This window comes from Ornithorhynchus anatinus, chromosome 3 (genome assembly GCF_004115215.2).
Source record: "Ornithorhynchus anatinus isolate Pmale09 chromosome 3, mOrnAna1.pri.v4, whole genome shotgun sequence".
Classification (NCBI taxonomy): Eukaryota; Metazoa; Chordata; class Mammalia; order Monotremata; family Ornithorhynchidae; genus Ornithorhynchus; species Ornithorhynchus anatinus.
Genome location: NC_041730.1, coordinates 141,512,450 through 141,529,309, shown reverse-complemented (window position 1 = coordinate 141,529,309; position 16,860 = coordinate 141,512,450). Strand labels below are relative to the sequence as shown.

Here is a 16,860-nt window from a genome sequence, read left to right as displayed (position 1 = left end):
GAGGGGAAAGGGTGGATTCTGGAGAGGTCGTGAAGGAAGAAGCGACCGGATGTGGAAGCGGCCAGACATCCAGTGCAGGTCTTGCCAGCGGCCGGACGCCCCTCGCCCATCCTGACGGTCAGTGTGTCTGAGCCGCGCTCACCCGAGCGGCCGAGGCCGAAGCCCAGACTGGGGGCCCGACTGTTTCTCCACGTGCAGCAGGAAGGAGGGTAAAAAGTTCTCCATCAACGGGCCACTCAGGAGGCTATCCTACCATCAGATCTGCTGCCTCCGACCCTCGAGACACCCACAGATCATCCCACTGGGGCCAGTCACTGCATGGGAATCGCTTCGACCCTTGTGTCGGTTCTGGCCTTTGCTCTCCTCACCACTCCCCAAAACCCAAGAGCCGGAGGGACAGTCCCAGAGAGGCCCGAGTGGTCGGCCCCACTGGGGCCTGGGTGGCAGCTCCTCTTGGCACGGCTCCCGGGTTGGACAACTGGCAGGGAGGGGTCTCCCCTGACTCCCCGCGTTCACTGCGGGACGGTGGCGTTGTAGTCAGTCAGTCCATCGTATTTATTGAGCGCTTACCGTGTGCAGAGCGTGGACTGAGGGCTTGGGAGAGGGCAATAAAATAACTGAACAGACACATTCCCTGCCCAGAGCGAGCTTACAGTCTAGAGAGGGAGACAGACATTAATATAAAATAAATGACAGATCTGGACATAAGTAGTGCGGGACTGGAAGGGGGGATGAAAAAAGGGAGCAAGTCAGGGTGACGCACAAAGGAGTGGGAGAAGAGGGAAGGGGGGCTTAGTCAGGGAAGGCCTCTTGGAGGAGATGTGCCCGCAATAAGGCCTTGAAGAGGGGGAGAGTCACTGTCTGTTGTAGACGCCGGCCGGCTGTGCTTGGAATGCCAGATGCGGAGCACGGCCGTCGGACGGTCACACCGATCGGCGTTTATTGTTCTGAGAAGGTCACACCGGCGTCCGTTCCCAGAAATGACCCCCTGGGCACTCCCCGCGCTTCTTCGCTCAACTGCTTCATTACCCTGTGAGGGAGCGAAACTCGCATTTGCGACTCCAGTCAATGAAGATGTATTTACAACATACAAGGGGAGGCTATTAGTTACAATGTATTAACTAACTAATTTAAAATTATAAAAGCTTATCTTTATGAAGGGCAATTAACCACTAAGTGTAATTGATAATTCACACTCCTATGATTAACAAAGACAAATAAGAAGGAGGAGATGAATCACTCCTGCTATGGAAGAAGAGGGTTGCCTATAGTTAAATGAGTTGAAATAATGCCCTCCGCTGTCATCAGCTTTCCAGGAAGAGTTCTGCAGGCTGATGCCCGGAGACGGCAACTTGGCTTTTCGGGCAAGGTTTCGAGTGATTTTGCAGATGCCAGGCAGAGAAGCAGCGTGGCTCACAGGAAAGAGCACGGGTTTTGGAGTCAGAGGTCATGAGTTCGAATCCCAGATCTGCCACTTGTCAGCTGTGTGACTTTGGGCAAGTCACTTAACTTCTCTGTACCTCAGTTACTTCATCTGTAAAATGGGGATTAAGACTGTGAGCCCCACGTGGGACAACCTGATTCCCCCGTGTCTACACCAGAGCGCTTAGATCAGTGCTCTGCACATAGTAAGCGCTTAACAAATACCAAATTATTATCCCGCCTTAACAGTTCTGCCTTCGCCGCATCTCTAGAATTCGCTTAGTACAGTGCTTTCCTGCAGAAGAAGCAGTTAATAAATGCAGTGGTAAAACGAATGTGGCTTTAAAGATTACGACTTTACCCAGACAGGGTGTTATTGCAATCTCTGTGCCGCCCCCCGGTCAGCGGGCAGGGCCCGGGGTCACCGTCCTGGGGGGAACGTAGGGCAAGGATGGGGTTGGCGGCCCCTCTAGAGCGTAAGCTCGTTCTGGACAGGGAATGTGTCTGTGATAGTGTTATATTATATTCTCCCCTGTGCTCCGCACACTTTAAGCGCTCGATAAATATGATTGATTGACTGACTCACACCCTGCAGCAGCAGCAGCAGCAGCAGCAGCAGCAGCCATGGTGGGCTCCTATGACCACCTGATGGAAAGAGAGATGCAGAGGATGGGATCGGTAGCAGCTTGAGTTCACGTGGGGGGCGGTGCATAGGACATACTGGGAGAAGCATCGTGGCCTAGTGGAAAGAGCACGGGCCTGGACAGAGAGGGTGGGTTCTAATCCCGGCTCCACCGCTTGTCTGCTGTATGACCTTGGGCGAGCCACTAAACTTCTCTGTGCCTCAGTTACCTCTTCTGTAAATGGGGATTCAAACTGGGAGCTCCATGTGGGACAACCTGATTACCTTGTATCAGCCCCAGCTCTTAGACCGGTGCTTGGCACATAGTAAGCGCTTAACAAATAACAATAACTAATTATTAATCAAATATTAATAATTATTATGCAGCCACCTGATGGAGAGAATGAGGTTGGGTGGTTGAATAATAATAATGATGGTGATATTTGTTAGGCGATTTCTCTGTGCCAGGCACTGTACTAAGCACTGGGGTGGATACAAGCAAATTGGGTTGGACACAGTCCTGTTCTACATGGGGCCCGCAGTCTCAATCTCCATTTTACAGATGAGGTAACTGAGGCCCAGGGAAATGAATTGACTTGCCCAAGGTCACATAGAAGACAAGTGGCAGAACTGGGGCTAGAATCCAAGACCTGGGTGGATAGATGGATAGTTAATAATAATGTTGGCATTTGTTTAGCACTTACTATGTGCTGAGCACTGTTCTAAGTGCTGGGGTAGATACAGGGTAATCAGATTGTCCCACATGAGGCTCACAGTCTTAATCCCCATTTTACAGATGAGGTAACTGAGGCGCCGAGAAGTTAAGTGACTTGCCCAAAGTCACACAGCTGACAGGCGGCAGAGCCGGGATTAGAACCCATGACCCGCTGACTCCTAAACCCGTTCTCTTTCCACTGAGCCACGCTGCATCTCATAGTTAGGCAGACGTTAGACAGAGAAGCGGCATGGCCTAGTGGATAGAGCATGGGTTTAGGAGTCAGAAGGACCTGGGTTCGAATTTGGGCTCTGCCATCTGTCAGTCACTTCAGTGCTTTGTGTCTCAGTTCCCTCATCTGTAAAATGGGGATTAAGAGTATGAGCCCCACGTGAGACAGGGACTGTGTCCAACCTGATCGACTCGCATCTACCTCAGCTTTTAGAAGAGTGCTTGGTACATAGCAAGTGCTTAACAAGTACGACGATTATTATTATTGTCATGATTGGATGGGTGAATGAATGGTAGGGCAGATGAATGAGCAGTTGCCGGCTGGACGGAGGGTTAGGCAGATGAATGAATGTTGGACTATTTCCTCGCCTTTTCCCCCAGGCCCTCACTTGTGTTGATTTCTCGGACAGGCTGAAACAATCCCGGCTGAAGCTGCGATTCTGCACCAACGAGTCCCAGAGGCCTCTGGGCGCATTTGTGGCGATGCTGCAGCATCTGGGATTTGACATCTCTGAGAGCGAAGTGACGGCTCCCGTGCCGGCCGTGTGTCACCTCCTGGAGGAACGCCACCTGAGGCCGCACCTGCTCGTCCACGACGGTGAGGTTAACCCTGCGGCTGAGAAAGGCCCACGTGGGGGCAACTCGAGCCCCGTCCTCCCGCTTACTTTCCAGTCACTGTAGACAGCACCACCGTCCTCCCTGCTTCACTTCCCCGTAACCTTGGCGTTATTCACGACTGATCTCTCTCAGGCAAACCACATATTCAATCCGTCACCAAATCCTGTCAGTTTAATCTTCACAACATCACTAAAATCACCCCTTCCTCTCCATCCAAACTGCTACCACGCTAATAATAATAATAATGGTATTGGTTAAGCGCTTACTACGTGCAAGGCACTGTTCCAAGTGCTGGGGGAGATACAAAGTGACCAGGTTGTCCCACGTGGGGCTCACGGTCTTAATCCCCATTTTACAGATGAGCTAACTGAGGCACACAGAAGTGAAGTGACCTGCCCAAAGTCATACAGCTGACAAGTGGCGGAGCCGGGATTAGAACCCATGACCTCTGACTCCCAAGTTCTTGCTCTTTCCACTGAGCCATGCTGCTTAATAAGTGCTTAATCCAAGCACTTATTTTATCCCACTTTGATTACAGTGCCTGGCACCTGGTAAGTGCTTAATAAATACCGTAATTATTACGGTATGCTCAGCATAGTATGCCCCGCACACAGTGAGTTTAATAAATACGATCGAATGAATTATTATTATAGCCTGCTTGCTGACCTCCCTGCCTCCTGACTCTCCCCACTCCAGTCCATACTTCACTCTACTGCCTGGATTACTCTTCAACAAGAAAACATTCAGTTCGTGTTTCCCTCCCCCTCGAGAATCTCCAGTGGTTGCCCATCCACCTCTGTATCGAACAGAAACTCCTTACCGTCGGCTTTAAAGCATTCAGTCACCTTGCCCGCTCCTGCTTTACCTCCCTGATTTCCTACTACAACCCCACTCACATACTTCACTCCTCTAATGCCAGCCGACTCACTGTACCTCGATCTCATCTGTCTCGCTGCCATCCTCTCCCCTACGTCCTGGAACACCCTCCCTCTTCATATCTGACAGGCGATCGTTCTCCCCACCTCAGATGTATTGAAGGCCCATCTCCTCCAAGAAGTCGTCCCTGGCCAGGCCCTCATTTCCTCTTCTCCCACTCCCTTCTGCATCACCCTGGCACTTGTATTTGCACCCTTCATTCTCCCCGCCCCTCCCTCAGCTCCACAGCACTTCTGTACACATTGGTAATTTATTTATCCATACTAATGTCTGTGACCCATCTACACTGTAAACTCATCATTCATTCAATAGTATTTATTGAGCGCTTACTATGTGCAGAGCACTGTACTAAGCGCTTGGGATGAACAAGTCGGCAACAGATAGAGACGGTCTCTGCCGTTTGATGGGCTTACAGTCTAATCGGGGGAGACGGACAGACGAGAACAATGACAATAAACAGAGTCAAGGGGAAGAACATCTTGTAAAAACAATGGCAACTGAATAGAATCGAGGCAATGTACAATTCATTAACAAAATAAATAGGGTAATGAAAATATATACAGTTGAGCGGACGAGTACAGTGCTGTGGGGATGGGAAGGGAGAGGTGGAGGAGCAGAGGGAAAAGGGGAAAATGAGGGTTTAGCTGAGGAGAGGTAAAGGGGGGATGGCAGAGGGAGTAGAGGGAGAAGAAGAGCTCAGTCTGGGAACGCCTCTTGGAGGAGGTGAGTTTTAAGTAGGGTTTTGAAGAGGGAAAGAGAATCAGTTTGGCGGAGGTGAGGAGGGAGGGCGTTCCAGGACCGCGGGAGGACGTGACCCAGGGGTCGACGGTGGGATGGGCGAGACCGAGGGACGGTGAGGAGGTGGGCAGCAGAGGAGCGGAGCATGCGGGGTGGGCAGTAGAAAGAGAGAAGGGAGGAGAGGTAGGAAGGGGCAAGGTGATGGAGAGCCTCGAAGCTTAGAGTGAGGAGTTTTTGTTTGGAGCGGAGGTCGATAGGCAACCACTGGAGTTGTTTAAGAAGGGGAGTGACATGCCCAGATCGTTTCTGCAGGAAGATGAGCCGGGCAACGGAGTGAAGAATAGACTGGAGCGGGGAGAGAGAGGAGGAAGGGAGATCAGAGAGCAGGCTGACACAGTAGTCTAGCCGGGATATAACGAGAGCCCGTAACAGTAAGGTAGCCATTTGGGTGGAGAGGAAAGGGAAGATCTTGGCGATATTGTAGAGGTGAAACCGGCAGGTCTCGGTAACGGATAGGATGCGTGGGGTGAACGAGAGAGACGAGTCAAGGATGACACCGAGATCGCGGGCCCGAGAGACGGGAAGGATGGTCGTGCCATCCACGGTGCTAGAGAAGTCTGGGAGAGGACCGGGTTTGGGAGGGAAGATGAGGAGCTCAGTCTCGCTCATGTTGAGTTTTAGGTGGCGGGCCGACATCCAGGTGGAGACGTCCCGGAGGCGGGAGGAGATGCGAGCCTGAAGGGAGGGGGAGAGGACGGGGCGGAGATGTAGATCTGCGTGTCATCTGCGTAGAGATGGTAGTCAAAGCCGTGAGAGCGAATGAGTTCACCGAGGGAGTGAGTGTAAATGGAGAACAGAAGAGGGCCAAGAACTGACCCTTGAGGAACTCCAACAGTTAAAGGATGGGAGGGGGAGGAGGCTCCGGCGAAGGAGACCGAGAATGACCGGCCAGAGAGGTAAGAGGAGAACCAGGAGAGGACAGAGTCCGTGAAGCCAAGGTGAGATAAGGTATGGAGGAAGAGGGGATGGTCGACAGTGTCAAAGGCAGCAGAGAGGTCAAGGAGGATTAAAATGGAGTAGAAGCCATCGGATTTGGCAAGAAGGAGGTCACGGGTGACCTTAGAGAGAGCAGTCTCGGTAGAGTGGAGGGGACGGAAGCCAGATCGGAGGGGGTCTAGGAGAGAATGGGAGTTAAGGAATTCTAAGCATCGATTGTAGATGACTCGTTCTAGGATTTTGGAAAGGAAGGGTAGTAGGGAGATAGGGCGATAACTGGAGGGGGAAGTGGGGTCGAGAGCGGGTTTTTTTAGGATGGGGGAGACGTGGGCATGTTTGAAGTCAGAGGGGAAGGAGCTCTTGGAGATTGAGTGGTTAAAAATAGAAGTTAAGGAAGGTAGGAGGGCAGGGGCGACGGTTTTAAGAAGGTGAGAGGGAATGGGGTCCGAGGCGCAGGTGGAGGGGGTGGCACTTGCGAGGAGGGAGGAGATCTCCTCTGAGGATACCGCAGGGAAGGATGGGGAAGTAGGGGAGGGGGTTAGTGGGGGGGAGGGGAGAGGCGGAGGGGTGACTTTGGGGAGCTCAGACCTGATCGTGTTGATTTTAGTGAGGAAATAGGTGGCCAGATCATTGGGGGTGAGAGATGGGGGAGGGGGAGGAACAGGGGGCCTAAGGAGAGAGTTAAAGGTCCGGAACAATCGGCGGGGGTGACGGGCATGGGTGTCGATGAGGGAGGAGAAGAAGCTTTGCCCGGCGGAGGAGAGGGCAGAGTTAAGGCAGGAAAGGATAAATTTGAAGTGTGTGAGGTCGGCTCGGTGCTTGGACTTTCGCCAGCGGCGCTCGGCAGCTTGAGCGTAGGAGCGTAGGAGGCGGACAGAGGAGGTGATCCAGGGCTGTGGGTTAGTGGAGCGAGAGCGGCGGAGGGAAAGGGGGGCGAGAGAGTCGAGATGAGTAGAGAGGGGGGAGTCGAGAGCGGAGACCTGATCGTCGAGAGTGGGAAGAGAGGACAGGGCGGCAAGGTGAGGAGAGATGCTATTGGAGAGACGGATGGGATCGAGAGAGCGGAGGTCTCTGTGGGGCAGTAGCGAAGATTTGCAGGGGGAGGGAATGTGAGAGATGAGGCAGGTGAGAAGGTTATGGTCAGAGAGAGGGATTTCAGAGTCAGTGAGGGAGGAGATAGTGCAGCGGTAGGAGATGACGAGATCGAGGGTGTGACCCAGTCGGTGAGCGGGCGCGGTATGGTGGAGGAGGAGGTCGGCAGAGTCGAGGAGGGATAGCAGGCGGGCGGCAGAGGAGTCGTCGGGTACATCCGTATGGATGTTGAAGTCTCCGAGGATCAGAGTGGGCAGAGAGAAGGAGAGAAGGAAGGTGAGAAAGGGGTCAAGGTGGTTGAAGAAGTCGGAGGTGGGACCGGGAGGGCGGTAGATGACGGCGACAAGTAACTGGAGTGGGTGGTAGAGGCGAATGATATGGGCTTCGAAGGAGGGGAAGGAGAGGGAGGGGGGGAGGAGGGATAGTGCGGAAGCGGCAACGGGGCGAGAGGAGGAAGCCGACGCCTCCTCCCTTACCGGTGAGTCTGGGGGAGTGGGAGAAGGAGAGGCCTCCGCCGGAGAGAGCGGCGGCGGAGACCGTGTCTTCGGGAGAGAGCCACGTCTCCGAAAGGGCGAGGAGGAGGAGAGAGAGAGAGAGGAAAAGGTCATGGATGAAAGGTAGCTTACCTGTAATAGAGCGGGGGTTCCAGAGGCCACACTTGAAAGTAGCTGTGGGTGCAAGGGGGGAGGGGGGGAAGGGCGGGGGGAGGGGAGGGTTTGGATGGGAAGGAGGTGGCGGGGCCCTGGATGGGGAGAGGGGGATGAGGGGTAGCGGTGGGACAAGAGGACTGGGATGGGGCATGGGTGGGGAAGAGAGAAGGGGGGAGGGGGTGAAGAGGGGGTTTGGTGGGGGGAAGAGTAGGGGGAGGGGGAAGAGGGGTAGCGCTGGTAAAGTGGGGTTCTAGGGCGGGAGAGAGGAGGGGGGGAGGAGACAGAGGAGAGAGCGGGAAAGAGCTGAGCGAGAGAGGGGAAGGGGAAGGGGAAGGGGAGGATAGGAAGGGGCGGGAGGGGGGAGGGGGGGAGGAGGGACATGGCGAGGCCAGAGAGGTGGGTGGCAGCACTGACAACAATAAACAGTAATAAACGAAATCGGTAATATAGCAACATGGTACAGTATGATACAATACAGTAGTGCTAATATAGCAACATGATACAGTATGATACAATATAGTCGTGTTAATAAAAGGGGCGATGATCAGGGTCGGGGGTAGACTCGATTAAGGGGCGACCTGATCAAATTCAAAGTCTGACGACAATAAACAATAACAAGCGAGATCGCTAATATAGCAACATGCTACAGTAAGGCACACTACAATAGTGTTAATAAGCAGGCAGGAGAGATTCTCCCAGGACACCCGGGGTTCTCACTGCAGGTAAGGATTTCTCCCTTCTTCTTATTTGTCTTCTTCAATCATATTTATTGAGCGCTTACTGTGTGCAAAGCACTGTACTAAGTGCTTGGGAGAGTATGCTATAACAACAGACACATTTCTGCTTATAATAAGCCCCCTGCGGGCGAGGGCTTCTTGACTGTGGTGTACAGAGCTGCAGTGTTGTTGGATTCTGGTTCTGAGCACTGATTTCAGCCTGAGCACACACTAGGCACAGGCTGGGTACAGGCCGGGAACCGGCTGGACACTGGCCTGGAACAGGCAGAGCACACTAGGAGCACAGGTCAAGGACAGTCGGAGCACAGACCGGGCAAAGGCCAAGCACAGGCCAAGCAAAAGGTGAGCTATAGATCGAGCGTGGGCCAGGCAAAGTCCAAAGACAGTCCAGGCACAGGCTGGACACAGGCTGAGCACAGTGACGGACAGTTTAGTGCTGCGGGCAAGAGGTGAGGGAGCAGAGATCGAATCCAGGGAGGCCGGGTTCAGTCCAACGGATGGGGACGTGGTCACAGGGGCCACGGTCTGGCCGGCTGCCCGTCACTGGCCACTGCGGCCACGGACCCGCGGTGCTCACCGTCTACCCTGTTTTCTAGCTGTCCGCCCTGAGTTTGACCGGATCGACAGAACCAACCCAAACTGCGTGGTGGTCGCGGACGCCGGCGAAGACTTTTCTTACCAGAAAGTCAATGAGGCTTTCCGAGTCCTCATGAGCCTGGAAAACCCCGTTCTTCTGTCCCTGGGGAAAGGGTGAGTGTCTGGTTATCGTCTCCTCGGGTTGGGGGGGGAGGGCCAGGGCAGAAGTCGGGGAGGTGCACCTGACCACCGACTTTAAGGCATTCCATTCCCTCTCCCCCTCTCCCATTCCAACCCAACTCACACTCTTCATTCCACTCAAGCCAAAGTACTCACTTGTTCATTCTCATCTCTCCCACCTCCAACCCTTTCCTCACACCCTCCCTCCGGACTGGAGCTCCCTCCCTGCTCATATCCGGAAGATAACATGGCTTAGTGGAAAGAGCACGGGTTTGGGCGTCTTGGGTTCTAATCCCGGCTCCGCCACTTGTCAGCTGTGTGACTTTGGGCAAGTGACTTCACTTCTCTGGGCCTCAGTGACCTCATCTGTAAAGTGGGGATTAAGACTGTGAGCCTCACGTGGGACAACCTGACTACCTTGTATCAACCCCAGCTCTTAGACCAGTGTTTGGCATATAGTAAGCACTTAACAAAATGCCATTATTATTATTATTATTATTATTATTATTATTATTTCTACCATATTCAAAGCCCTACTAAAATCACATCAATCAGTCAATGGCATTTATTGACCACTTACTATGTGCAGAACACTAGACTCAGCGCTGGGAGAGTACAGTTAAAACCGAGTTGGTAGACATGTTCCCTGCCCATAAGAAGCTTACAGACTTGAGGGGGAGACAGACATCAATATAAAAAAATAAACGATGGATCCGGACATAAATGTTGTGGGGCTGGGAGCGGGATGAGTAAAGGGAGCAAATCCAAGTGCAAGGGCGACCCAGCAGGGAGCGGAAGAAGAAGACATGAGGGCTTAGTTGGGCTCAGCCATTTTCCCCCACAAACCAGGTCCCCTCTGAGTCCTCTGAGCTCCAAGCGCTGGCTGGATCTGGCTCTGGGGACTGGAGGAGGTAGAGCTTTGGATCCACTTAATAACAACAATAATAATAATAACTGTGGTACTTGTTAAGCGCTTACTATGTGCCAGGCACTGGACTAAGCTCTGGGGTGGATACAAGAAAATCGTGTTGAACGCAGTCCCTGTCCGGCATGGGGCTCACAGTCTCAATTCCCAATCTGGATTCTCCATCATCTTGCCCCCTCCTACCTCACCTCCCTTCTCTCTTTCTACTGCTGCCTAACTGTACATTCCAAGTGCTTTGTCCAGTGCTCTGCACATAGTAAGCGCTCAATAAATATTATTGAATGAATGAATCAGGAGGGGCTTGTTCCGGAGTCCAATGGACCGCCACACAGCTGCGCCTCTATTGGCTTACTGGGGCTGTGGGACTTGAGTAGCACAGAACTGGAAAGGCAGCATGGTGGAGTGGATAGAGTACAGGCCTTGGAGTCAGAAGGTCTTGGATTCTAATCCCAGCTCTGCCACTTGTCTGCTCTGTGACCTTGGGCAAATCACTTGACTTCTCTGTGGCTCAGTTGCCTCATCTGCAAATTGGGAATTGAGAGCGTGAGCCCCAGGTGGGACAGGGACTGCACTCAACACGATTTGCTTGTATCCACCCCAGAGCTTAGCCTAGTGTCTGGCGCAGAGTAAGAGCTTTACAAATACCACAATTATTATTATTATTGTTATTAACTGGATCCGATCCTCTACCTGCTCCTGTCCGAGGCAAGAGCAAGGGGAAGGCGTCACTTCCCAGCATAGGTTTTTTTTTTTTAATGGCATTCGTTAAGTGCTTGCCATGTGCCAGGGGCAGATATAAGGTTGGACACGGTCCATGTTCTATGTGGGGCTCAAAGTCTTAATCCCCAATAGACAGATGAGATAACTGAGGCAAAGAGACAGTAAGTGACTTGCCCAAGGTCAAACAAGAGGCAGAGCTGGGATTAGAACCTAGGTTCTCTGACTCCCAGGCCTGGCCTCTTTAATGTTGGTATTTGTTAAGCGCTTACTATGTGCAGAGCACTGTTCTAAGCACTCTTTCCGCTGGGCCATGCGACTTCCCATTGAATTCTCCAGCATTTCTTCATCAGAAGCAGTGTTCTCCCAAACCCGAAGACCCTCATCCCAAATCTGTAGTCACATTTGGCTATAACCAAATAGTCACCCCCATCAAAGTGAGACAGATTCTCCGCCAATGACGTCTGGAGTCCTGGGTGCTGGCACAAGGGGGAACAGGGAAGAGCCTTTGGCTTTGGAGTTACAGAAATTGGCCAGCCATTCAGACTCTGAGTGCCTAATCATTCAATCATATTTATCGAGAGCTTACCGTGTGCAGAGCACTGTACTGAGCTCTTGGAAAATACAGTTCAGCAATAAAGAGAGACAATCCCTGCCCACACTGGGTTTACGGTCTAGTCGAATCACCAGCGGTCCCTCTTGGGGTTCGAGTGTCCATCCCGGAGAGATGAAGGTGCATCCAAGATTCCAAGAAGCAGGGTGGCTCAGTGGAAATAGCCCGGGCTTGAGGGTCAGAGGTCGTGGGTTCTAATTCCGGCTCCACAACTTGTCCGCTATGTGACTATGGGCAAATCACTTAACTTCTCTGTGCTTCAGTGACCTCATCTGTAAAATGGGGATGAAGACTGTGAGCCCCACGAGGGACAACCTGATTACCTTGTATCTCCCCCAGCACTTAGAACAGTGCTTGGCACGTAGTAAGAGCTTAACAGATACCATCATTATGATTATTATTATTATTACTTATTCCATATTGCCATAGCCACAGTGTCCAGGAGTGTCAACCCTGGAAGTCCAGGGCTTTATGGGGGCACAATCACCTTGTCAAACAGCAGCAGGCGCAGCAGCCAAAGAGGGTGCAGCAGGCACAGCGGGTACAGTGGTCACAGCGGGCGCAGTGGCCACCGACCCAACGCAGGAATCCGTAGCGATGCGGTCTCCCAGTTCAGCCGTGTCACGGAGAGGAAGAGTGTCAGAATAGCTGGAGCACAGTGTGTGGAGTGATTTACATTTAGCATCTGTTTGGGCCGAGTGGGAATTGGCTGGGTAATTTCTCCTGTCATGCCCCTGTCAGGAAATTAAGCTGTTTATGCTAGACTATGGAAGGTTAATGTCTGTTCCAGCAAAGGTCAGCTGGTCATTTGAAAGCAAGCCGGGGCTGAATAATTGAAAATGGCAGAAGAATAAAGCATCAGATCTTACCTGCCTGCTCTGGACACATTTCCCGTGGCCTGGGAGGGTTTGGGGGCCTGAGGAGACCCGCTTGTGGGAATTCTTTTGAGTGTGAAGAGAGATCCTTTCCCTGAGTGAACCTGAGCCTGGGGGAGGCTCCTCAGGGAGGATACCACCAGCTAAACTAAATACCCTGATCTCCCTTCCCCTCATTCATACCTACATTCCAGGCTTTGCTTCCCAGAGTAACAGTAGCGGGCAAAATAGTAATATGATACTTATCTCCTTCTACAACCCTTCACGCTCACTACGCTCCTCTAACGCCAACCTACTCACCGTATCTCCATCTCGTCTATCCACCGACCCCTTGCTCATGTCCTGCCTCTGGCTTGGAACTCCTTCCCCCTTCATATTCGACAGACCTCCACTCTCCCCACCTTCAAAGCCTTATTAAAATCACATCTCCTTCCAGAGGCCTTCCCCGTCTAAGCCCTCATTTTCCCTCCTCCCTCCTCCTTCTCCATTGCCCTTGCGCTTTGCTCTGTATCCTTTAAGCATTTGATATTCACCCCACCTTCAGCCTCACAGTACTTATGTCCATATCTGTAATTTCTTTGAATTTTTGTCTCTCCCTCTAGACCGAAAGCTCCTTGTGCTCTGCACACAGTCGAGGGCTCAGTAAATACCATCTATCGATCGATCGATAAATCAGTCGATGGTGTTTCTTGAGCACTTACTGGGAGGAGAGCACTGACCTAAGCGTTTGGAGGAGTACAATAAAAAATAATTGGTAGACGCGTTTCCTGCCCACAGTGGGATCAATGGAAGAGTGGGGAAGATTTGAGGAAGGCTTGAAGAAGGGAGAAGGATTTTAGGAAAGTCTGTGGAGATAGGCAAGACACATTAAAGCAAACTCAAGCCCTTGTTTCCTCTGTCTGCTTAAAATTCATACATTCATTCAATCATATTTATTGAGCACTTACTGAGTGCACAGCACTGTACTAAGCTCTTGGAAAATACAGTTCAGCAACAGAGACAATCTCTACCCACCAACGTGCTCAAAGTCTAGAAGCAGGGAGACAGACATCAAACCAAGTAAGAGTTTGTAACAATTTTTTGAGGCCTCGTTTTTAGGAGGCTCCCTTACTGGTTTTGAATTGATTCATTCAGATGTATTTATTGAGCGCTTACTGTGTGCAGAGTGCTCCACCAAGCGCTTGGAAAGTACAATTCAGCAGGAGAGAGTGACAATCCCTGCCTACAACAGGCTTACAGTCTAGAAGGGGGAGACAGACATCAAAACAAGTAAACAGGCATCAATAGCTCTCCCTCTGAGGCGTCTATGCCTTCAAATCTCTTCCCCTTTAAAAGTTTGATTAATAATGTTGGTATTTGTTAAGCGCTTACTATGTGCCGAGCACTGTTCTAAGCGCTGGGGTAGACACAGGGGAATCAGGTTGTCCCACGTGGGGCTCACAGTCTTCATCCCCATTTTACAGATGAGGTAACTGAGGCACTGAGAAGTTAAGTGACTTGCCCAAAGTCACACAGCTGACAGGTGGTAGAGCCGGGGTTCAAACCCATGACCTCTGACTCCAAAGCCCGTGCTCTTTCCAGTGAGCCTCGCTGATTCTAACCCCACCCTGAGCTCCAAAGCACTTATGTCCGTATCCTTGCACTTTGCTAAGTCTTCTCCTAGCTCTACTTTAATTTAATGTCGGTCTCCCTCTCTAGACTGGAAGCTCCTCATGGGCAGGGATTGTGTCTACCAACTGTATTGTATTGTGCTTCCTCAAATGCAAACAGTAAGCAGTCAATAAATCCTATTGATTGGTTGACTGATGGTTTAGTACAGTGCTGTGCACACAGCGTGCCCTCAAATAAATACCATTGATTAATCGATTGATCTACGTGATGTCTAATTTTGAGTTGCGGAACCTGAACTATTCCTTAGGACTGCAAATGAGGAGGATTTTCTATCTGAAGTTCAACCTACAGAGGGCCTGAATTTTGACAGTTTTGAGAGTTGGGCATCATAAATCGAAAATCGTAGAATTTCTCAGTCCAAATAAGAAAATAGGAGGAGGAAGAGGAGGAAGAGCAGTGGTGGTAGTAAGCAGCATGCCTAGAGGAAGGAGGGTGGAGCTGGGAGTCAGGCGACCTGGGTTCTAATCATGAGTTGGACACTTGCCTGCTGTGTGACCTTGGGCGAGTCACTGGACTTCACTTTGACTTAACTGCAGAAACGATCTGGGCATGTCACTCCCCTTCTTAAACAACTCCAGTGGTTGCCTATCAACCTCCGCTCCAAACAAAAACTCCTCACTCTAGGCTTCGAGGCTCTACATCACCTTGCCCCTTCCTACCTCTCCTCCCTTCTCTCTTTCCACCGCCCACCCCGCACGCTCCGCTCCTCCGCCGCCCGCCTCCTCACCGTCCCTCGGTCTCGCCCATCCCGCCGTCGACCCCCGGGCCACGTCCTCCCGCGGTCCCGGAACGCCCTCCCTCCTCACCTCCGCCAAACTGATTCTCTTCCCCTCTTCGAAACCGTACTTAAAACTCACCTCCTCCGAGAGGCCTTCCCAGACCGAGCTCCTCTTCTCCCTCTACTCCCTCTGCCGCCCCCCCTTTACCTCTCTTCAGCTAAACCCTCTTTTTCCCCTTTTCCCTCTGCTCCTCCACCTCTCCCTTCCCATCCCCACGGCACTGTACTCGTCCGCTCGACTGTATATATTTCCATTACCCTATTTATTTTGTTAATGAATTGTACGTCGCCTCGATTCTATTTAGTCGCCATCGTTTTTACGAGATGTTCTTCCCCTCGACTCTATTTATTGCCATTGTTCTTGTCTGTCCGTCTCCCCCGATCAGACCGTAAGCCCGTCAAACGGCAGGGACCGTCTCTATCTGTTGCCGACTTGTTCATCCCAAGCACTTAGTACAGTGCTCTACACATAGTAAGCGCTCAATAAATACTATTGAATGAACTTAATTTTCTCATCCATAAAATGGGGATTAAGAACCTATTCTCCCACCCTCTTAGACTGTAAACCTTGTATGGGAGAGGAACTCTGTCTGATCTAATGATCTTGTATCTACCCCAGTGCTTAGTACATTGCTTGGTACATAGTAAGCACTTAACCAATTCCACAATTATTATTGTTATTCTTAGCTAGTCTTAATACCAGTAGTTGTAGTAACAGGATTAAGCACCTACTGTGTGCAGAGTATTATAGGAAGCACTGAGGAAAAAAGCCACATGGGTGAGAATTAGATACCTTCCTTGATACTGCAGGGACTCACAATCTAAGAATAAGGCGGGGGTGGATTTGATGACGGACACAGAACGGAAGGTGAAATGATATAAATACAAAGCAGCATAAACGAGAAAAGTCTCAGGCCAACGAGTTGGGTGGTAAAGGGGCCAGCAGATGAGCGTCTCAGGCTGCTGCCACCCGGCTCCTCACCCTATTTATTTTGTTAATGAAATGTACATCGCCTTGATTCTATTTAGTTGCCATTGTTTTTACGAGATGTTCTTCCCCTTGACTCTATTTATTGCCATTGTTCTTGTCTGTCCGTCTCCCCCGATTAGACCATAAACCCGTCAAACGGCAGGGACTGTCTCTATCTGTTGCCGACTTGTTCATTCCAAGCGCTTAGTACAGTGCTCTGCACACAGTAAGCGCTCAATAAATACTATTGAATGAATGAATGAAAGAGTCCAGCTTCCCAACTGTTCTAAACTTAGAAGAGGCCTCACGCTCCCTCAGCTTAAATCACCGTAGCCCCCTAACCCTAACCCCCCGCACACATGGGGTATGTAGGGATGAGAGCAAGAGTTCTGGGCGGGGCGATGGACTCCCAGGAAACTTACCGGGCTCCAGTTTCTTCCGTTTGGCTGTTGGCTTGGCACTGACATGTTTTCCTTCGATCGACTCTGCCCTGTCGCCTTCCGGCCTTCAGGGAAGGCTTCAGGGCAGCCAGTTTGAATGGATGGGTGGGTGGTCGCCACCCGGCCCCTGGGGAAGGCCCCTGGGCCGCCCTGCCAGCCTGCCCGCCTCTCTGCCTCTGGGCCCGGCCCAGTCAGCGAGGTCCTACCCCGAGGTGGGCAGGCACCTCAGTCAGTCAGTCAAACCCACCCCTTCGGTCCAGGTGCTGCACCCTCACGTGAAACTCTACTTCCAATAAGGAAGGTGACCGTTGCTGTTGATCTGATGGCATTCTCTCCTTCAGTCCGTTGTTGGGGAGAA

The 16,860-nt window shown here is 51.6% G+C and overlaps 1 protein-coding gene across 1 annotated transcript in view; it reads left to right on the top strand.

Annotated features, from left to right (window-relative positions):
• The window catches only part of LOC114810271 (phospholysine phosphohistidine inorganic pyrophosphate phosphatase), a 50,608-nt gene that overhangs the window by 12,285 nt on the left and 21,463 nt on the right, over positions 1 to 16,860 (top strand). The window contains exons 2-3 of the mRNA XM_029061368.1: positions 3,401 to 3,588; positions 9,354 to 9,507. Of these exons, the coding sequence (XP_028917201.1) occupies positions 3,401 to 3,588; positions 9,354 to 9,507 (342 nt within the window). The remainder of the gene's footprint in view (positions 1 to 3,400; positions 3,589 to 9,353; positions 9,508 to 16,860) is intronic.